This window comes from Serinus canaria, chromosome 4A (assembly GCF_022539315.1).
Source record: "Serinus canaria isolate serCan28SL12 chromosome 4A, serCan2020, whole genome shotgun sequence".
NCBI classification, from domain to species: Eukaryota; Metazoa; Chordata; class Aves; order Passeriformes; family Fringillidae; genus Serinus; species Serinus canaria.
Window position 1 is genome coordinate 6,245,066 of NC_066318.1, and position 22,173 is coordinate 6,267,238.

Here is a 22,173-nt window from a genome sequence, read left to right on the forward strand (position 1 = left end):
CCAAAAACCAGCTTCTCTTAAACTGTTTTGTGTAGGAGACTGTTTGTCTGGGACAAGGCTCTACTGCCAGCCATGGATCAGGGTGTGGAAAGGGTTGGGTTTTAATCATCTCTGTGAAAGTTGACACATTTCCCTCTTTGAGTGACACAGCTAGCAACTTTAACAAGTGTTTTTTTGCTTGTTTGCTTCATTTTAGGCAGGACACAAAGACTGCTAAAATCTTCCCTGGGGCAGCATGGGCAGATGGACCCAGGCCATGTGCAATGGTACCCCACTGGCAGCTGCAGCAAAGATGTAAAGAAGAAAAATCAGCAAAAATGGAGTTTCAATGTCTTACATAGACATTCTTTGCAAGAACAAGCAAAGAATGGATGTCGCTGCCCCCATCCTCTTCCTCAGCAGGATGGCAGCTGGTGGTGGCTCTCAGAGCCCTAGATGAATTTGTTACACCAGGTCTTGCAGCACAACATTTAGCTCTTTGCTCCAGACAAGTTCCACCACAGCAATCAGCAGGCTGGAACTCAGAATCACAGTCAGCAAGGGCCCCACGGGTGGGCATGCCTCTGCCTGGGACTGAAATGAGATCCACCCAGCTCTCATTACCCTACTGACTCTGGGAAAATGAAGATAATCTCCAGCTCTCACTACCCTAGCAGAGAGGGAATAAGCTGTCACTGACATGGAGCAGCACTTCCAGAGATGGGTTCAGCTGCAAGGTGAATGTTTCAGCCCCAGCAGACAGGTCTTTGTTGTGATGGGATGAGGCTGTGGCAAAACCATCCCATTTACCTTTCTCTCCCAGCTCCAGTAAAAAACAGCTCCCTGTCCCTCAGACACATCTGCCTCCTGCTCAAAGATACTGTTTTCCTGCTGCAGCTGTTAGAACCATCTGCTAAGGCATGGCTATTGAATAAATCCCAAAAAGCTGCTCTTCTGACTATAAACACCTATAACAGAATTCACTAGGTCAGTAGATTGGCCTCTATATGTGTTTCTTATCTTTCTATAAGTCCTTCTCCTGGTAACAATTAGTAAGCACAGATCAATCTCGTGTATCACACCTAGATAATTCCTGAAAGTACTTTTAAAGATACCCTACAGAGCACACTCAGAACGTCCCTTGGCTGCCAGACAGAAGTCACCTCCTTGGCAAACACAGTGTGTGCTTTCAGAACATGACTTTTGCCCCTGAACTGGACTATTGCAGCAGAAATGTGAGCTAAGAGAGTCTGTGATGCTCAACATGACCTGGCAATGGGCACTTGCAGCTCAGAAAGGCAGCTGGGTCCTGGGTGCATCAAGAGAAGTGGATGGGGACAGGGAATGGGACTGGAAAGATCCATAGAGCCTTTCTCCTTCCTTCACCCTTCACCTAACTCAGCAGTGAAATGGACTCGTGATGTTTCAGAAAGAGGATCCTAGATGACAAAGAACAGAATAAAAGGAAGTGTTCTTCACTCGCAGTCTGGTCCCAGGAGGGTGGGAGTCTCTTGGGGAAAGGAGGACAGACCTGCACTTCTGGGAGAATGGGAGAAGTTGGGCGGATAGTGGTGTTTGTGATGACTTTCATCAGCTGCAACGGTGAGTAAATGCTTCCATGTATAAGAAAAAAAATCAGAGAACTAAGAGAATAGCAAAAATCTTTTGAGTTATAGCATTTTTTTAATTGACAAGTCAATTAGGAAGTCTTTAGCCTATTGTATTAATCACAGAGGCTGAGAATTCATGAGAGTCTCCTTTGGCATCAGATATAATGAGGAGCTTTCAAGAGTGCAGCAAATGGGGCAGTATTGGGAAAGACAGCTTCCCTGCCCCAAGGCAAGAGAAGAATACAGCTTTTTGGGACCTTTGGCAGGGACCCAGTGTGGTGTCCAGCTCTCAAAACAGTCTTGGTGAAGCTGGAATATGCATTCTAAATTTAATAACTCATCCTCATTGTTCTGTTAGCATGGCCCTGGGAAGAAGAAGAGCTGTGAGACCAGGTGCTGGCACATTTGATTCCCCTTTGTCTCTCCTGCCTAGTGGCTCTCTGGTTGCATCAAGAAAGCTGGGACTGGGACCTTGGCTTCAGTTCCTATTCCCCTGACTGAATATACCCTTTCTCAGGGCATGTATGACACTGGCAGCAGCAGAGGATAGTTTTGGGAAATAGGAGAAAAGTGCTCTTACACGTTGTATACAAAAGCACAGGATTGCTCCTGACATTTAGAAAATTGGGTTGAAATATATTCCCCATTTTTTCATTAAAAACCCAGCTTTGCAGATTACTGGGATCTGCCTCTCAACCAACTTCTTGTGAGCTAAAGCTGCTGAATATAACCAATGTCTTTCCAGGGAGGGGAAAGGGGAGAAGAATAAGGGGTATTGGGAGAGATGAGCCAAGTCAAATGAAATTTACAGGTGATTTTCTACTTACAAGAGGCACGTTCCAGAGGAGATGTGGGATCCATGGGCAGGCAGCTGGAGAAATTGGGAGAAAGTGTGGAGAAAATCTGCCCACTTTTCTCCTGTGCCTACCTGAACGCTTGGCAGGGTGCTGATCTGGTCTGAAGTTTTCCAAGGCTAAAGCAAAAGGATAGGTTTTGGTCCACCATTCCTATTCCAGGTTCAGTACTGAAGGGAATACCCCTAAATGTCCCTGCCCATAAGGAGACTGTCTGTACCGAGAAAGAATTAAGAATTGGCAAGTGCCCAGAGAGAAACACAATAAAAATAGCCATGAGGTCAAGGCAGATGTTCACTTCCCCATGTCTGATGACGTGGGCTGGCTTGGTGTTGTGTTGTGCAGCACATCTGGGACCTGGCCACATGCTGGCACCTACTGCCCGGTGAGTCCCGTCTATCTGGAGGACATTTCCCTCCCCTGCTGCATTCTCATTTCTTCCCTTCCACTGCTGTGTCTGCAGCCCTCCTGGATCTGTCCAGTGTCCACCAGGTCACAGGCACATGGATGGGAGCCACCACTGTACCGTGTACTTATGTGCCTTCAGAAGATTTCACACAGCAAACACTCACCTGGAGCGTGGAGGGGGACTCCAGCACTTCCACCATCTTCCAGAGGGACGACTCTGGTGACCACATCCTGCTCTCTAAATTCCGAGGCCGAGTCAGCGTCCCAAAGCACAACCCAGGGGATGCCTCACTCCTCATTCAGAGCCTTGAAATGCCTGACAGTGGACACTACACTTGTAAAATCATCTGGAGGTCTAGAGATAACAGCTTGATAACAAGAGAGGTGACCACTACAGTTAAAGTTGTCAAAGGTAAATCCAGCGATAAAGTTCAGCTCAAAAGAAGGGAGGGGGGACCAGGGTTGGTGTGAATAGTCTTTCACAGCACTCTAGGTTGGGGGTTGAAGCATCTGCCTCCCTTGCTGTGATGGTTAACCTTCAACACATGGAGCTGTAGGAATGAACTGGGGAAGGGAGCCAGTTAGTGTACAGCCCGAGATGAATCTGTTGACGGGCCAGTTGAACCCATGATGTTTAAGACAATATCCAGGTCTGGTTCTGTGCAGGCAGCCAATATCTCTGTCGTTCTTGTAGCAGATGGATGTTGTGTGAGCCAAGTCTGCCTTTTCCCCTTCCCGAGCATCCTCAATGAGTGCTAGAAAAACCTCCTTCTGCAAGGCGGCCACCCACCCCAGAGAGCAGGACTTTGTGAAAGGGCGGCAGCAATGGTGGCACAGCTAGTGTAACCTGGATTAACACATAGCTACCTGAGCTCATCCTGCGCAGGGAGGCGATGTGAGAGCCGAGCTGCTTCCTCCTGGGAAGGCACCGCCAGCAAGAGCGAGAGCTCCTGTGGCAGGGGGACCGTCCCCAGCACATCCAGGGCTCCGTGACCCGGGCCCCTCTGCTTTGTGTTGCAGTGGCAGCCACCAAGCCCATCATCAGAGCTGCGGAGCCAGGGCTGACGCTGCCCGCCGGAGCCAGCACCAGCCTGAGCTGCGAGGCCGGCGGCTCCCCTCCCATCAGCTACCGCTGGTTCCGGAGCGGCCCGGCGGGCACAGCCGAGCTCCTGAGCAGCGGGGCTGAGCTGGCCTGGCCCAGCCTGCGGCCCTCGGACAGCGGCACGTACTTCTGCGAGGCACACAACAGGGCTGGCGCCGGCGCCGTGCAGCGCAGCGATGCTGTGCACCTGACGGTCACAGGTGAGTGCCGCGGCACGGCCGGCAGCACGGATCCTCTGCAGGGCAAAGGAACCGCATCCTCCTGCCCTGCCCCGAGAGAAGGAAATGCCAAACGCCTTCAGCACTCTCACACAGCCCTGCCCGCTGGCTCCAGCCTCTGTCCTTCTGCATTTCCTCTATTCAGTTTCCTCCTCTTGGAGGAACTGCTCTTTTCTGATGCAAAAGAGGATTTCTACTTCAAACATTCAATTATTCATTCCTCTGTGGGTTTTTGAAGTTCTCCCTGGCTCGGTAATGTTACCCACTGCAGTTCAGCAAGTTTAGACAAGGAGTTGGGGCTTTATTTTGAGAACCAGGAATGAGTGAGTGGTAATGCAGTGGCAGAACAAACCAAGCTGACCTTTGCTCCCCACCACCAGCTGCGTGTCTCAGGGAGACACACTGCACTTCATTCCAGGCTCTGACCCCTCCAGGCTCTGCAGGACAGTGTGGGACAGGTTGGACTCAATGGCCTCAGAGGAATTTTTCAATCTAAACGATTCCATGATGGGTGCCTGGTGGAAAACTTGCAGCTGTCCTTGGCTGGTCACTGGATCAGCACAACTGTGAAACCCCTGATGGCAGAGGCAAGCACAGGCACCTTCCAGTGGCCTGGGAAAGAGGCCCAGCCTGCTGAGCTCCCAGGCATGGAGCTCTGGCTGAAGCCCTGTGGTGCTTTTCCCAGCAGTCCCACCCTGGAGGGAGCGGCACCGGACCAGGGCTCAGTGCTGCAGCTGCTGCCCAACGCTGCTGGCACAGCATCCCCCTCCTGTCAGCTGGGAGGGGGCTGCTTCCTCCTGCTCCCACCTGTGGGGAATTCTGTACCACAGCAGCATCACCCTGGTGGTCACACCCCTGTGTGAGCCTCTCCTCCCCTTCACCTTGCAGCTCTGCCCACAACAACAGCAGCCGTGCAGAGGAGCGTGAGAACCACGGGGGGACACCACTCAACCACCGGTCTGGCAGGCAGTAGTGACATGCAGCACAGAGTGACAGGTGAGTGCCCAGGCCAGGGTTATTCCTCTCTAGGGCACGAGAAGACTGAGGCAGGGAGTTTGTTCTTCTACAGCCAGGCCAGACACCTATACTGAGTATGAATTTTGTCTTGATCATTACCCAGAGAGGCAACACCAGAGGCTGGCACCCCTACTTGAGAATGTGCCCGATGATGGGAGGGTACAAGAAAATGTTTTCTGTGTCCCACTTGGACCTGTTGAGGCTGCAGAGCTTCAGAAGGAGGTTGCCTGGGGCAAGAGACCTGGGACAGGCCTCCCACCTCAGGAAGTTTATGGTGCAGCTGATGCCAAAGCCCCCCAGGCCAGCCAAGGAGTCACCATAGGAGAGAGAGAATGAAGGTGGTGTCCTCTGGAAATCTAGGCAAGTGCCAGCAGGGCAAAGCCAAGGCATTCCCAGGCCATGCTGTAGCCAGGCATGATGCATCATTTCAGCCAGGGCTGCCAGGAACCTGTGGGGCAAAGGTTGGGGAGGGGGACATGAGTGCCAAATGCTGCTCCAGGCCTGATGGCAAGACACACACAGGATAACAGGTGAGTCTAGGCTGGCAGCACAGACCCCATTTTCCTGATGCCCAGTGGGGCTGCAATGTATCCACCATTCTCCTCTGACAGATCCAGTACCAACAGCACAGATCTTCAGGATGGATACTGCTCCAGTGGGGCCTTTCACAGGCACAGGTGAGTGGAGTCTCATGCTGGAAAACACCAGATTTGCACTGGCAAGGGCAGGGTGGCAAACATCATCCCAGACCAGCTCCACATCAGGCTGCTGTGCTTGTGTCAGATACGGCTGCAGTGCTAAATACCAGGCATTTTCCAGCCAGGAGCTGCGCTCCTGACTCCCGCCCACACGCCTGTTGGTGCGGGTGTTTGCAGCCTGAAGTTTGCTGTTTGTTTTCACTCAGGGATGCCCCATCCCTGGAAGTGTCCAAGGCCGGGTTAGACGGCGCTTGGAGCAACCTGGTTGGTGGAAGGTGTCCCTGCCCACGGCAGGGCGTGGAACGAGATGATCCCTTTAAGATCCCTTCCAAACTGAACGATCCCGGCATTCTGTGATTGCCACCCCCAAGTGGCCTCGGCCCCTTCTCGGTTAGGATTTAAAGGCCGTCCAAAGCAGCGGGGGACTGGCGGCTCCCGGCCCCCGTGTCCCCCGGCCGCGGTGACAGCGCTGTCCCCCCGCAGGTTCCCCGCGGCTCGCCCCGTCCCCGCTGCTGTACGGGCTGCCGGCCGCGCTGGGCGGCGCCGCGCTGGGCGCGCTGTTGGCGGCGGCGCTGGGCTGCTGGCGGCGGCGGCGGAGGAAGGACGGTGAGCAGCGACAAACCCAGCCGGGGCGGGCGGTGGGGGCAGCCCCGGGAGGATGGACGGGCGGGAGGTGGACGGCCATATCCAAGGTGACAGGCTGGTGGGACAGTCCCATCCCCATCACTCCCATCCCCGGTTGATCCCTTCCAGAGGAAAGCCTGTGGGAGGGTTATTCCCTAAATGTGGGAACACCTGGAAGTTGGGTTTTGTTCTGTGACGCATAAAACAAGTCGATGCATATCTTAATTTTTTTTTTTTTTTTTCAGGACCTCTCTATGAAGTTGCTTTGTGAGTGCAATTTTCTACTTGGGATATTAAGACTGAGGGCACTGTACTGGTATCTGCTCCTAAAAAGCCTCTTTGCTCAGTGAAAAGCAAAGATTTGTTTGCCTTACAGGGAGAGGATCTGAACACTTTGGCAGTTTAGTTAGCAACATGAGGACTTAACACATGGCCAGACTGTTCTTTAATATGGTAGAAAAACTGACGGATACTCTGCGTGCTTTGCTGTGCCTGTCACATGCCATGGGAAGCCTGTTCTCAGTGGGAAGTTCTTGCCATTATTTAGCAATGCAAAAGACAGAATTTTTCAGCTCTTCCCTTAAGTTCCCTCTACACTTGCCTTTCTCTATAAGAAACATGTCTTAGTGCTTGGCCAAGCATTACTTTGCAGAGTTCCTATTAGCATATGGTTATACAAACACATCTTCTGCCCTATCCTCATCTCAGTCTTCAACACCTTCATACTGCTTTCCTACTCAGAGACCACAGCCATCTGTAGAAATTTTTCTCAGTTATTCCTGGTATTTACTTTCCAAAGGCTGCACTGTCTGCTGGTAACTTTAGAGTATAACATGATAATGCCATGAAAGTTTATAGTACCAGTATTAACCAGTGCTGCTTTTTGTGTAATTCTTTTAACATCACTTTCTAGTGTCTTTCAGAGACCCCCAGCCCTCACTAGAATAGTATGAATTTGACTGTTCCACAGATTATGTGGTAGATCTTGTCTCTAAGATGTAAATGAAGTGCCATCTGCTTTAGTCATCCCTCTCACTGTGTCTCTCTGTCCCAGCCGCAGAACTGCAGATGTCGCCCTGCTGCACCCTGAGGTGGAAGTCCCTGTTAAGTGCCTACAGGAGGAAACATGCTCTGGCACTGAAAAGACCACCATGAAAGACAGGAAAAGCCCTGAGTATGAGAACCTTGTGACTGCAATGGAATCTCAATATGAAACAGGAGGAATTTTGTAAAGTACCAGCTTATCCATATGATTCAGCCATTCAGGGCTGCAGGTACTGAATAGTGAGCTCAGCAGAAGGAAATTCTTCCTCCTGTTGTCCCTCTGTTCTGCTCTCACTGCTTGCTTTAACCCAGAGGAGCTGCATAGCCTTTTGGTCTTTGGTACACCAGGTCCTGCCTGCAGGAGCAGAAACCCTCAGCCAACTCTACCCACTTCTATAGAACAAATTGTTTCTGAGCAACCTGAAGGACCCAGGGCAGGAAGAAAGGATCTGAAGGAGCGAGAACATGAAATTCTTTAGCCTGTAAATCCAGGAGTAGTTGATGCCATGCTGCCAGTCAGTAACACTAGCAAGGGATACTCTCCAATGTGTGTTCCTGTTAAGACATCCCAGGCTGCAAGGAGCCAGGATTGTGGTGGAAATGGATGTCCTCTGGATTTTGCAGCTCAGCAAATACTGGTTGTACATCCTGCCTGTGCCTGAGTTTTTTTTTTTTTTTTTTCTGTTGTTGTTGTTGCAGCATGTTAAAGGGACCACAGAGGGGAGGTTGATGTCCCAGGAATGCCATTTTTGCTATCAGACTGGAGCTCAATGCTCAGAGAGAGAGGGAATGAGTCCCTGAACTATCACCCACTAGTTTTCTCGTGAAAAACAAGAACAGATGTTGAAGGAAATGCTGGCATATAATTTTTACAATGTGGGGGTCAGAGGCATGATAAAATAGAGAGTAATTTTAGGCATTTGGACAGTGATTAAGGGACCTCTCTGAATACAACAGGCTGACACCAATTTACTCTGGGGGATGCAAGTCAATCTGTGTGATTACTAATGCTGACCTGTTGTGCAACATGGACGCAATTCCTGCCTTCAGCTGCAGTGCATTCCCTACAGTACACTGTCACTCAGCAGCCTGATTTGCCTTGTCACTGTTAATTATTTGCATCTTGCCTGGACTGCAGTGCTGCTGTCAGTTCTGTCCTCTCTGTCTGTGCCTCCAGTCAGCATCCCTTTGTCCTCCAGGGACTTGGCAGGGAGGAGGAATGCCTCGTGGCTTTAGCAAATCAAATTTGTAAGAATTGCTGGCTTTTTTTTTATCAGTGGGTGCAGCAAGGAAGGCATGGGGAAGCAGCTGAGCTTAAGTCACACACACCTTCCTGCTTGGCCCTGACTTCAACCACAAGGCTCATCTCTGCTGCCATGCATCATCTCTGTTCGGGTCAGCAGTCCAACAGCAGGGTCACTTTGCTGTTTGTGGCTTGAGTGCTGTGTAGAGCCACAATTTTACCTTTACAGCTCTGAACTGCAGGATGTGAGCTGGGAAATATCAGAGAAAAAAAAATCTCCTGCCTATATTGTGAGGGCTTCACAAGCACAGTGACAGCCATGCAGGGAGGGCTGTGCTGGCTGCCAGGCTGCACTCCAGGGAGGCAGACAGGATCCAGTCTGTCCCTGTGGGACTCATGGCAGCCAGCCCTGAAGATCCCATGCTGCAGAAGCTGCTGGCATCAGCAGTTCCAGGGGTGGTGCAGAACAAAGGAGTTCAGGGGAATTGAGAGCTGCAGCCATGCTCATGCAGGGCAGTACCATATGGTGCATGGTCAATACTGGGTGAGAAGGGAACTGAAAATTTCTCAGCTTCCCCATCCTAACCTCAGCAAATCTAGGTCCAAAACACATGACATGGCACTCTCCTTTACCCCCAAATATCATCCTCATTCATTTTCAATTAGCTTGGTATTTTGTGCAAGTTTTCCTGCTGTTAAAAGCTCTGAGGTCCAAGTTCACTCATTGACTATGTAACACCATGGTTTTTCCATCTTGTGATTCCTCCCAGCACTCATCTGCTCTGACAAGGTTTGGACACCTTCCTCAGAAGACACGAAGCCTGGGAGAAGCTACAGAGGAAGAAGGCAACAGGAGTTAAGAAAGGGGGAGCAGATGGACCAGCCCCCATGTGCTCCATGTTGTCACTCCTCTAGTTAGGGCAGCAACAGGACTTTGGTCACAAGTAGCAGAAGAGTGGGAACATTAGAAGCCTGTCTCCAGTGCTGAGGTGTTTCTCCCTGGGTAACAAGTGTGTGATTATTTCTTTATTTTACTTTAGCATGTTTTCCATGTTTCTAGTAAAACCTGTCGGCAACAGAACATTTTTCTTCTGAAGGCCACAGAGGGTTCTGCTGTGTTGCATCACTACCAAACCAGAAAACTTCTCCTTTCCTTGCACTGTGCTCATCTCCTGAGCTCTGCTGCAGAAGGGAAGGAAAAGCTTAGCTTCTGCCCTGAAAGGACACTGCCTCCCAAAAACACACTGTCTCAAGTGGCCAGCACAGTGTCATGAGACTCGCAGTTCCCCTTGCAGTGCCTGTCCCATGGAGGGGACCTTCTGGCTTTTACAACTGCTGGGTTTGTACCATACTTCAGAGCAGGGAGGTGGGAGATGAAGTCCCAGAGAAATTTGTACCACTGTAATTTGATGCTTGTTCTTGTAAGAGAGGAAGGGATTTACTTTCTTCCCCTTCACCCCAGTCATCTGGAAGGATCCGGAAGCTGAAGGGAAGAGTTATCTAAAAAGCAGAGGGCAAACTACTGGAAGTAAATATTGAAAATGCATGAGAAAACAAGAATGAAGGGCATAAACAAACCCTTGGCCAGGCTGGGTCTGTTGAAACCTCGAGGTTTGAGTGACAGCAGGGCTTGGGGTGACATGGCTGTGTGCTTCATGGAGGATCCACTGGGGATAAAGCAAAGCCTGAAATCATAGACCTTGCTCTCTTTTGAAGCTAACCTGAGTGATAAAGATCCGAGTGATGTGTGTGAGTCATGAGGAGGTGCTTGAGAGACACCATGGGAGTGTGAGTCACAAGGAGTAGGACCATTTCTGACCACTTGTGGACCATGTTTGTCCAGAAGTGCACAAGCTATTCAAAAAGCAGAACAAAATTTGCCTAGGCAATGATATACATTCATGAGTTCCAGCTTAGTACAAACTCCAGCTTCTTCAAAATATTTACTAAGAAACAGTTGCAATAAAAAGCCCAAAAGCTTAGTATTCAAGTTTATTAATACTCTCAAATATTGCAAAATTTTCTGGTGGTACTGTCCTAAAACAAGTCAGTAGAGTCTGGAGATTTTTTTTTTATTCTTGAGTTTTCCATGTCAAGTGCTTTGTAAAACTGGGCTGGATGCTGCCCCTGTCATTCCCTTATGCTGACATATCTGAAATGCTACAAGTCAGTTACTGAAAACACTTAGCAATCATTACATCTTCAAGTGGGATGATTTAGAGGGAATTACTTTAATTAAATAGCAGAATAGGCAACCTTGCTGCAAGTGCTGACTGCCCTAACCATGCAAAAACAAGAAGTCTTCTCCAAATAGCAAGGCTCCCAGGAGGGGCAGTGGACTCCATGGCCTAATTTAAAACAGCTTGAACCAACATGCATTTTTCACAGGCTAATGGGCCAGAGGGAAGTGAATGAGCAGCCTCATTAGCTTGTACTCCATATAAAATGATTATTACATGTGCAAAGGCAAGTGTCTTTATTATGGATAATGCTGCCTTTAGCCATGATGTTGTGATTATAGTTGCCAGGATCCTTGTTAGTTGAGCTTAATTTACAGCTGGCTACTTAATGCTGTGCAAGAGAACAGCATGGTCTTTGGATGCAAATAACAAGGACCTAGGGCACAATTCCCTGTCTTCACAGTGCAGAGAAGTTGCAGCAGCACCACTTCTGCTCTCATTTACTGTTGGGAGGGATACCCCAACAGATACTTCCAAAATCGGGGTGGAAGGGAAACCTGGCAGCACAGGATCCTTCAGGTGTTCTGGAACAATGGGATGGGCTGCTCAGTACCTCGGTGGGTTTCTGGAGAAATGCCGAGCCTGGAGAGGAAGGCTCCTGCCAGAGCAGGAGGAAGGGGCTGCACCCTCGGCGTCGCGTTGCTCAGCAGTGCCTCACTTGGGGTATTTGACAAACTGACACTCTGCACACTGAGTGTCGGACTCAGCTTGTCAAATACACGCAGTGCCACACTGCAGCTCCCGCGGTCACAGTGGCCTCGCCGGATGCCAGCCTGGGCACACAGAGGGAAAAGAAGCACAGCAGCTGTTGTTAACTTCACAGGCTTTTTCCAGTTAGCAAAAAGCATCATTTATCCTCCCATATTTCCCCCTCCTGCATTCTTTTTTGGGTGAGAGAGAACCACACCAACAGACACTGCCTTCTGCTGAGGAAAATATCCAATCTATTAATTCAAAAGTCAGAAAAAGAAGTACAACTTTGCCCCTGGGCATACATACAGGGGTTCATCACTGATTCTGTTGGAGGCTCCTCCATTTGGCAGAATACTGTAAATATTATGATGCTGAAAGAAAACCAAGTTCCACAAAGGGAAACAATGAACTTCTTCAGAAGTGAAGTGAAACTTTCTCTTCCGTTGACAAACGAACCCCCTTCTGCTTCATTTCTAGAGAACACAGAAAGCCTTAACTGCAGAAGTGGAGCTTTCCACCTCCAAACACTGGCATAACCCAGCCTTTAAGGGTGAATATCATATTTACACATACATACACATACACTTCTTGCACAAATATACTGTTATTCCCTTGTTCTTTTAACAGGAGTGTGCAGGAAATGCAGAAATGCACCTAAAGAAAACTAAATTACAAAACATACACAAGAGAATATGTTGCACAGTATTACTCTGTTCTGTGTCCTTCTTGGATGTTGACTGTTTAGAAAATCAGTCTAGAAACAGATTTGAAATTCTGATACTGTACAACTCTCCCAGAAAAATCCATACTGGCTCCTAAGTCACACACCCGTGTGGAGTCAGACTTAAGAGCAAGAAAACAGCAACAGCTTTAAAGGTAAAATCTGTTTCTAGACTGAGTCACTACCCAGGCTTTGCAATTCTGGCATTCCCCTGTCTCCACCTTTGCCTTGGGTGCTATGTAGATAGTGACCAGTTCTGTGCTCTGCCTCCTCATTCCAAATGCAGTTCAGCCATGGCAGATAAAACTATCTGGCAATAGATAAAATCAGCATGTGCACTTCATGAAGATAAGAAAACTATGTTAATGAGCTGATTTAAGATCAGCCTACTGGAGTACATGTGAACCTGTGATCACCCAAAAGACTCTAAGCCATACCAAAACGTGGGGATGCCAATAGAGAAAGACTAAGCAGGCTCTTCCACGGGTGTCAGTGACCAGATTGCCTTCAGCTTCAGTGCTGATGTCTAACAGGGGCAGATCTGGCCTTGGAGGGGGAAGAAGAAAACAAGGCAGCACTGCTTCTGCAATTGAAGCTTAAAATAATCCCCCATTGTGGCTTTCTGAGGGGAAAAACAGCCACTTAAAATGTTGCTGTGAGGGACAGATAAGGGGTGGGGACACAATGGAGATAATTCTATCAGCAGATGGGAATGGAACTTGCAGCTCTACTCATAGAGATCATATCTGATGTGAATGGATTTGTCATTGTCAGAGCTTCTGGTTTCAAGCTAAAATGGGTATTACCAAGTAAAAGCTTAGTGTTATAAAACTGGGCAGTCTACTGAATACTCTGAAGACCAAACAGAAAGAAGTTTTCTTCCTGCATTCTTAAGTCAGTCCCTTACCAAATTCACAAAAAGTCCCCTCCAGGCTGCATATCATCACTCAGGTATTTTTACAGAGCTGTCAGACTGTTCTGCAATTTGTAATGAAAATAAATGAAAAGTAAGATTATGGGATTGATTCAACTCTAAACCTAATAACAGCAGGCATGGAAGTGTGGCTGTGTGGTTTTCACATGCTGAGTAGCAGAGTCCTAGGATGCAGGCTGCAGCCATTTCAAGGCATGCATTTATTTTGCAGGATTTGAACTGGAATCAAGGTCATCTCTGTTCTCCCCTTGGTGAAACACAAATCACAGCCTGAATTGAAAGCAAAAGCCCCCACAGATCTGTGGCAACAGGTTCTGCTGAACCTCTGGCCAGATGAAACCTTGGCTTATGCTTCTCCTAGGAGCTGGAGACCTTTGTTATAACAGAGACAAATAAGGTTTTTGTCATGGCAGGCTTCCCCTGGATGCTGTCCTCCTCCATATATGACCTTCCTATGCCCCCAGCCCTGCAGTGGACACTGCAAGGAGCTTTGTCACACAAATGCTGGTTCACTTCAATGCACTCAGGAAGGGCCTGATAATCCCCCATTACCTTTAGGTCACCCTCACATACTCCCACAGCCCCTGCACTCCCCGCAGCCCCCATCCCTGCACACTGGACTCTGTCCCCATCCCCAGACACCCAAAGAGGGGAAGAGGGTAAGTGCAGTAAACTTTCATCCGCTCTACTGAAACCATGGGGACAGTGAGAAATGGAGCTGAAGATAACGCTTGCACATGGCTGGGACAGGGTCTCTCCCTGGTTACACCGTCCTCCATCCCACACCCTCCCCTGCTCATTGTGAGCTGCCTCATCTATGATCAACATCTCCCACTGCCAGCAGCTCACAGGCAGTATGTGTGTGTCTGTGAGCAAAGGGAGCACACACACATGTACCCTGCTGCTGAGTAGGGCTACATATCATTGCTAATCATAATTCATCTTCATCAAGGAGCCAGGGCACAGTGCTCTCTGGCTGGGACCAGCGGCATTCCATCCCTGAGCCTGCCCTCCCCAAGCACAACCAGCCAAATGCTACCTCATCCCTGAAAGGAGCCACCAAGAAGCCCCTCTGGCTTAGGCAGACACAGCCCCAGAACCCAAGGGCAGCACCCAAACCCAAGCAGGATTAAGACCCCTCGAAGTTCGAGGCATAATACAGGGTGGGAGGACAGCTTTCTTCACTGCCAGGAACCTGGACACCCCACACCTTTTGGTGTCCCAAGACCCACAGGCCTTTGGGATGAAGCCCAAAGGACACATCCTCCCCTGTCCCCAGCCCCCCTTCATGGGCAGGACGGGGACCTGGCACCTACCATGGCAGGGCCGAGCCACGGCAGGTCGGGCTGGCAGCGCGGGGCTCAGCAGGGTCGTGCAGGAGCGCGGTGGGGGCTCAGCCCGGGCACACAGCTCGGTTTTGAAGGGGCTGCTCCTCCTTCAAGAGGAAGCTGCGAATGGGGAAGATAAGGCTGAGGTTAGATAACAGGAAATGTCTGGATGTGAGTGACAACACATCCAGGTTGTGAAAGCAGCTCTCCCATCCTGCACGAGGCTCACGAGCGGGGTGAGGGTGAGTGCCGCGGCCTTTGCCCAGTGCAGCCACGACGCCTCAGGGGCCGGGCACGCGGGGCCTACAGCACACACAGCCACCGGCAGCGCAGGGAGCGGCACCGGGGAAGCTGTGAGCAGCCACAGCGACTGTCCCCAGTCCGGCCACCTCCATCTCACAGTGGGCAGGCTCCGCTGCCCTGGCTGCTGAGGAGCCATGCAGGGGGCTGTGAAGGCACAAACAGCCTGAAGTGCTCTGTTTCAGGACACAGGCTCATGCCCAAGCGTGGATCTCTTATCCTGACAGGAGTCTGAGGTGCAGGGAAGCAGAGTTCTGTCCACAGGGCTTCAGCCATTTCAGAAGGTTTTGTTCCAAAAGCTGCCCCACAAGGCTCACCTCGCTTTTGAACTCATGGCCATGCCTCAGCTCTTCTGTTCCCTCGCACTCACATGAGCAGACAGGATTTGCTCTCCCAACTCCAGCACCCGACCAAGGAGCTGGCCTTGCCTCTGTGCCCCTGCTGATCTCTCCACACACCCTCTGGTGTCCACTGAGGTCCCTGTCCTGGAGCATCCACAATGCCTGCACAGAAAAGTAAACACCAGTGGATAGTTCAGAGCTGTAACCAAAGCAAGTCCCAGAGTTTCTCCTCTCCTGCCCCCTCCCTGTACCACCCTCAGTATGAGGCAGTCTCAGGTGGCACCTAGAATCAGTGCTGTTTTCATCCAGCCTGGCCAGAACCTCAGCTGGCCAGCACAGCTGTGGGGACAGAGACCAGCAAGCTGCATTTGCCCAAGCCAGCAGCACAGGCTGGCCACGCAAGCAAATTCAGCAATTTTAGAGGCATTCCTCATCTTTCTAGGCCAGCATGATACACAGTATGTTTTGTAAGGCCAGGATTCATTAAAAATATATTGCTGTGTCTGTACCATCCCAAGCATGTTTGCCATCAGCTAGCCCTGATGGTGTGATGGACACTTGAAGGACACCCCTCTTGTAGGATTGGTTTTCCACTCCCAGCATTCAGCTGCTTCCTTTCCAGTTTTGCCTTCCCACTGCTGTCAGGCTCTTCAACCAAACCCCACAGACACCCTTCAGTGCTGGTGGCTGGGGCCTGCCCTAGTCCAGCAGCTTTCAGTTACATTATCAGTGTGCCAGGACTGCAACCACAGACTTTATGTTTCTGCAGCTCTGACCAAACCCCTAATCTGGAAAGCACTTATTTATGCCTCCAAGTAACTGAGCTCCCTGGGAGCAGCCACGAGGTACTCCTGAGACTCTGTGCAGACACAGTAAGACCAGCCAGCCTGCCAACAGTCAAACCCATTCCTTGTGCCTGAGGAAAAGTCAGATAATGAGGAATACAGTTACTGTCCAGTTCCTCTTTCATTTGCCTGTGTTTTAAAATATACAGTAAAAGAGGAATGGACAGGTCTGGGTGGTTTTGTTCTGTTTTTACTTTGGTTTTAACTGGCTGCAAGGTGTAGGGCTGTTCATGTAGTCTCTGTAGTTTTTTATGCAACCCAGCATGAGCTTGAGTCCATGAAGGCTTTCTAGCCAACATGCCACCAGAAACCTGAGACGCATCAGCTGGGGCAGTGGGAGATCAAGCATCCTTCCACAGCCAGGACATTCTGCTTTGCCTGCACCTGACCCCAGCCCAGTCCTGTGGGCCCACAGTAACATCCAAGGTGGAAGGCTCTAAGGGAAGCTGATTTCCTCTATACTTTGGAGATGTCACCACACTGCCCTACTCTGTGCAACAGCCTTGAAATCACACTCAGCACTTCCCAATGAAGGGACTGTTTTCAGTGTACTTGCAGCGCACACAGCTCTGTAGCTTGCTCTGGGAAGAGGAAGAAAGGAGGTAGAGAAGCTGTGGGCATCACAGACTGCCATCAAATAATGTTTCAGAGACTTTAGCACACTGCTCCCCAAATTTTCTTGGAAAATCACTTGAAAAAAGTGCATCCATTTGATTAGCATGCAGCAAATTCTCTCACACTGCAGTCTCAAATTCTTATACTTTTTACCTGCCATAAAGCAGGACATGAAGGATTAGCAGGTTTGTACTGGCCATGGAAAAACTGGGACTCATTTAATATGTATGTTGCTCTGTGCAGATCAATCCACGCAGACATGAAACAAAAAAGGACATGGAATTCTTGGAGCAAGCGCAGAGCAGATCCACAAAGTTGATAAGAGGACTGGAGCACCCCCCTGACAAAGACAGGGAAAAGAGTTGAGGCTGTTCAGCCTGAAGAAGAAAAGTGTGTGGAGACCCTACAGCAACTTCAGTATTTGAAGGACCTACAGATACTGGAAGCTGGAGAGGGACTCTTCATCAGAAACTGTAGTGACAGGACAAGGCGTAATAGGTGCAAATTGAAAGAGAAAAAATTTAGGCTGGATATAAGGAAGAAATTATTTACTGTAAAGGTGGGGAGATACTGGAACAAATTCCCTGGGGAAGTTGTGAAAGGCCCAACCCTGTCACAGTTCAAGGCCAGGTTGGATAAGGCCTAGAGCAAGGTGGTCTAGTGCTCATGGCAGGGGGAGTTGGGACTAGATGATGTTTAAGGTTCCTTTCAACCCTTAACTTTCTATGTTTCTGTGATCCAAACTGACTTAGCCAAGGCCAGGTGATTGCAGAATCTTGGTCAGCAAGCCTTCACAGCACACAGAAATAAGTCCATCAGTTTTGAAGCCACAATATGAAGGGATGGGAAAGACAAATTATTCATACATCAAATTCAAAAATACCAAACGACTCTTCTGAAGTTTCTCTGCCCAGGTGAAGAATTGACTATTATTTACTCATGCATTGGCTAACAGTTCAAATTGTTTTCTTTCATCCTTAGTTCTTGGAGAGCTTTCAGATGAAATCTCAGAGAGCCAGTTGCTAGCAGACTTTCTCCTGAGCTATCCATGAGAACAGCAGGCACTGCCTTGTGCTGCAGTGAGGTGTTAATGACCTAGGGTCTAACACCTGACCCCTCCAGCAGTCAGCTCCACCAAAGCCAGCAGTGACCCTTCCACCAGTCAGCTGTAACACCACCCTTTTCAGTTTGTCCAGACATGGGTGAGCTTTGACACTTGTCAGCATTATAGGTGCTGCTTGGGAGAAGCTGTGAGGCCCAGTAACAGCCCAGCATGGATGCACATGGGGGAAAAGGTGAAAAGAAGGTGTTTATGTGAGCAACCATGGTGACCACGTGAGTGAGGAGGAAAGGGGAGACCAGGAGCAGCCCTGACCTGCCACTGCAGCACTTCCCTATGCCTCTGGAAGCACTCATGGTGCTGAATTCTCCAGAGAGCAAGATGGGGTGACTGTTTCCACAGTTCCTTCCCTCCAGAAGATGGCTAAATATGACAGCTTGGTTCCAGGCACTAAACCCTTTTGCAATGGTGCAGGAAAATATCACAACTATTCCTTGAAGGCCAAGCTGTGCATGATGAAGGAACTCCTTGGGAGGTCTTTCATCCCTACATCTTGGCAGGGATCTCTTCAGCCAGCAAGGTTAGAGACATTTCATCCTCACCACCAGCCTGCCTCTAGAACATGACTTCTCAACTGCCATGTCTTGTCAGCAAAACTCACTTAGCTGAACCCCGCCTCACTGGCCAGCCTGAGCTTTGAGTTGTGTGAACATCTTGTTCCCATTTCCATTCTTCACCTCATTCAGAAAGAAAAACAAATCAACACACCACATGGACCTCCAAGTTTTGCTGTCAGTGCCATCCTCCCTTCCTGCCCTCTTTTCTGGCAGGTGCACAGCAACAAGAGTCAGACAGCGGATATTTCTGTTCATGGCTGATTATGTGCTTGGTACACTTGTTTTAGACCTCTGGTTAAGGGGGGGGAAATGAGAAAGAGAGACAGAGGGAGAGGAAAAAAAAAAAAGGCAGACACCAACCAAGAGGTTCAAAGCTGGTTTTCAGATGGACAGTGAGAGATAAGAAAACCCTACTAACTGTCACAGCTACTGAATGACCCAGAAGACATCCTGTACCTCATATACTGTTAAGAATAGCACTCAGGGAACAGTAGTAGTGTTGATATTTAATCCTAAAGAAGTAGCAAAATAGCACCAGAGGTCAAGTAAGTTCACGTAGCTTTGACTTACTCTTATTTAATTTTAATGAGTACACTTGGATTTTTATATGAGTGGAGGAAAATCAGACTTCCTTTTTTTCCCCAAGTCTGGCATACCTGTTCAGTTGAGACCAGTTCTCTGTTCATAGGTGCTAAGTAACCCTGTCTAGAGATTTTGCTTCAAAATAAAGTTGTATTGCAGCCACCTTAATTCCTTAATATCCTTAATACTAATGCATCATTGAAAAATAAAGCCACATTTTCCATATTTGCTCTATCAAAGGGCAAACTTTTTTCTTGCAGTTATCTTATTACATGGCTAGACAAAGAGTAAAGTCTTACTCTAGGTCTTGATAGACATTATCTCTTAAAGAAATCATGAGCCATGGAGCTGCTTTATTCATTGCTGGTATCAATACAGTTACTTTTGAGAACAGAATCCAACCCTAGAATTCTAAAAAGACAATTGTGGATTCATATATCTATTGGGTTTTTTCATTAAAAAAATTTAACAAGCATTTAAGTTGTCAAAGACAGGATTGTGCCAATTCTTTTTCACAGACAATGAAGGCAGAGAGCAACTTTGCTTCTGACAATCATCACTGAACATGCAGTAACTAGATTTTTTTTTCTCCACATATTACTTTCAGAAACCACACATCAGCCAAATTTCTCTGCTGCCGCTTTCTGGAGATCCTACCAAATGAATATCCTGGGTACAGAGCACTGGTGATGGCTACAAGGCATGGCAGGCAAAGGCCTGTGGTGAACCTGCACACTCCTGCTCTGCAGCAACAGTCTCTGTGCCATGCCAGGCTCTCTCCCACATGGGAATACAACAGGAAAAGCAGCTCCACAGTGATGCTCTCAGAGTGCCCACCCATTGCTCAAGGGGCCAGTGCTGGTAAAAGCAATTGGCAATCAGGAAAGAAAACCACATCAGGCCTTTCATGTTTGGAGATACCACTTCTAAAGGCTCCTAAGTCACAGATAACTGGAAACCAGGACTGCAGCTAGAGAGATACCAGTTGCCCAGTCTTTCCATTCTTCATTTAGCATCTGCTGCTTGTGAGCCCCAAGTGATAGAGTGCTGGGTCAGCCAGCCCCGAGTCTGACCCCAGGCAGATGTTCTGCTCTTCGGTTAAGCCTCAGAACTGACTGCAGGAACAGCATGGGACAAACACACCAGGAACACCTAAACGCCAAGTTGATGTGTTTATCAGTCCTGCACTCCACAGGCAACTGCTGCAGTGTCACAGAGATGTCCCTCAGCACTGACCACTGTCAGACCCTTCACTCTGGGCTTCTGGGAGAAGGCAGATGTGCAGTTATCTCTCACCCCCCTTTTAGAACACAGAGGGCATTTCAACACTGCTGCCTCTGCTTGCAGAGTCACTGTCAAAGGGAAGTACAGGACCACGGGGCTCTGGCTCACAGCTCTCCTGCTGTGTTGCTCAACAGTGACAGTTGGGTTTACATCAGCCACCTTTCTCTGTGGCAATGAAGTGCTTCCCAAAGACCATCATAACAGAATAGAAGGGGGTTTCTGTACAACACACCTCTGTCTCTCAGTACATGAAGTATCATGCTGCTAGGCCACCTCGTAATCATTACATCAAACCTCCCCATTTGGGACACAGAAGATGTTCACAGACATTGTGAAAAAACATCTGTCACAGCAGGATGACCTGCAATATCAGATCTCTTCAGAGTGGCACAAGAAAAGCCAAAACAGAATTGTATGCCTTGCTACAACTGCCAACGAGTTTGCAAAAGTGGGAACCCTGATTTTCATAAGCATTGCCTTGGCTGCTGCAAGCTTCTCAGCCTTCCCAAGAGGAAAACTGTACTTTGAGAGAAGGCCACAGCCCTCATAACTTGGGCGGCCTTTTATTTTCTTTTGGGCTCTTAAGAGATTATTCTTTAAGTCATATGCCTTCACACTATAGCTGAACTGGGATAGACACACCAAACAGACCAGAATCTCTCCAACACCCATTATCTACTTCCATCACATCATCTCTCTTGTGCTGGAGCTTTTGAGACATTCCAGGGTGTTTTCCAGTCCAGTGAAATTCTATCAGCACATCTCCTCCCTCTACAGTGCCTCATGTGACAGCCTAGAGCAGCAATGAAGGCTGAAAGTCCAGCCTGTAGCATTGGGGATTACTCCCCCTTCCCAAAGCAGCTGAGTTGCTTCACATCCTTTACTCAGTCAGGTATGAATCAGAGATCCCTTCAGGCTCGAGCATGGAAATACATGGAAGGAAAGAGGTTTTATTGACCCTGATGGCTTAATCTTATCCAAGGATGTGAATGAGCTTTAACAACGCTCAGACTGAAAAGTTCAAACGTAGACACAAATGTCTCTTTCCAAAGCAGCTTATGGAACATTGCACAAATCCAACAAGGCACATAAGGTCTATTTTAAGCAGCACCCCAGCCTTATCCAGACAGTGAACTTACACTTGGCACCAAGAAAGACAAGAAATTGCCCGTCAGAGCATATGGCATAAGTGAGGTGCTAGAGTTAGAGCACTGATTATCCACTGAAATGCCCACAGGCAAGGAGTCAGGCCATCCATCTGCCTGCAGGGCTGGTCAGAAGGGCTGGCAGGGACACAGCCCTTCTCGTGGCTTTCTGTCAAATGTGAATGTTGAATCTTAAACCTGGAGCAGAGAGGGTAACTCGAGACAGGGCCACTTCTCTGTGCAGGTAAACACCCAGCCCGGTGGGAAGGCTGGGCAGGGACACGGCTGTTCCAGCAGTGTCCCATCAGGAGAGCCTCAGCCACGATTTGGGCAGGCCACAAAGACAAGTGTCATTTAAAAACTGTTTTGCTTTGTATCAGAGGTATGTGTTATATTAAGGATTTAAAACTTTTTAGTAGATACAAAGTCAAATTTAGCGTGACTGGTGCAAGGAAGGCGGGAGAGACAGAGGGAGAGACGCTGTGCTCCCAAAGTCACCGGCACATTGGGGAGAGCGGCGCAGTCTCCGGAGCTTACAGGGGAGACTGAGCTGTCCCGGCCTCGCAGAGCCGCCTCTCGGGACCAGACCGGGCCGGGCTCTCCCCAGCACAGATCGGCTCTTGCTCGTGACAGGGCCCGGAGCTGCGGAGGGGCCCTACCGGGCCGGCGCT

At 49.1% G+C, this 22,173-nt stretch overlaps 1 protein-coding gene across 1 annotated transcript; it reads left to right on the forward strand.

The window, feature by feature from the left end:
- The first annotated feature begins 1,430 nt into the window (after positions 1 to 1,430).
- On the forward strand, positions 1,431 to 8,205 carry LOC108962064 (V-set and immunoglobulin domain-containing protein 4-like). The gene is made up of 8 exons (XM_050974515.1): positions 1,431 to 1,581; positions 2,907 to 3,263; positions 3,872 to 4,153; positions 5,060 to 5,167; positions 5,800 to 5,865; positions 6,370 to 6,492; positions 6,756 to 6,777; positions 7,565 to 8,205. The coding sequence occupies exons 1-8, from the start codon at positions 1,527 to 1,529 to the stop codon at positions 7,740 to 7,742; spliced, it is 1,191 nt and encodes a 396-aa protein (XP_050830472.1). The 5' UTR covers positions 1,431 to 1,526; the 3' UTR covers positions 7,743 to 8,205.
- The last annotated feature ends 13,968 nt before the right edge of the window (positions 8,206 to 22,173 follow it).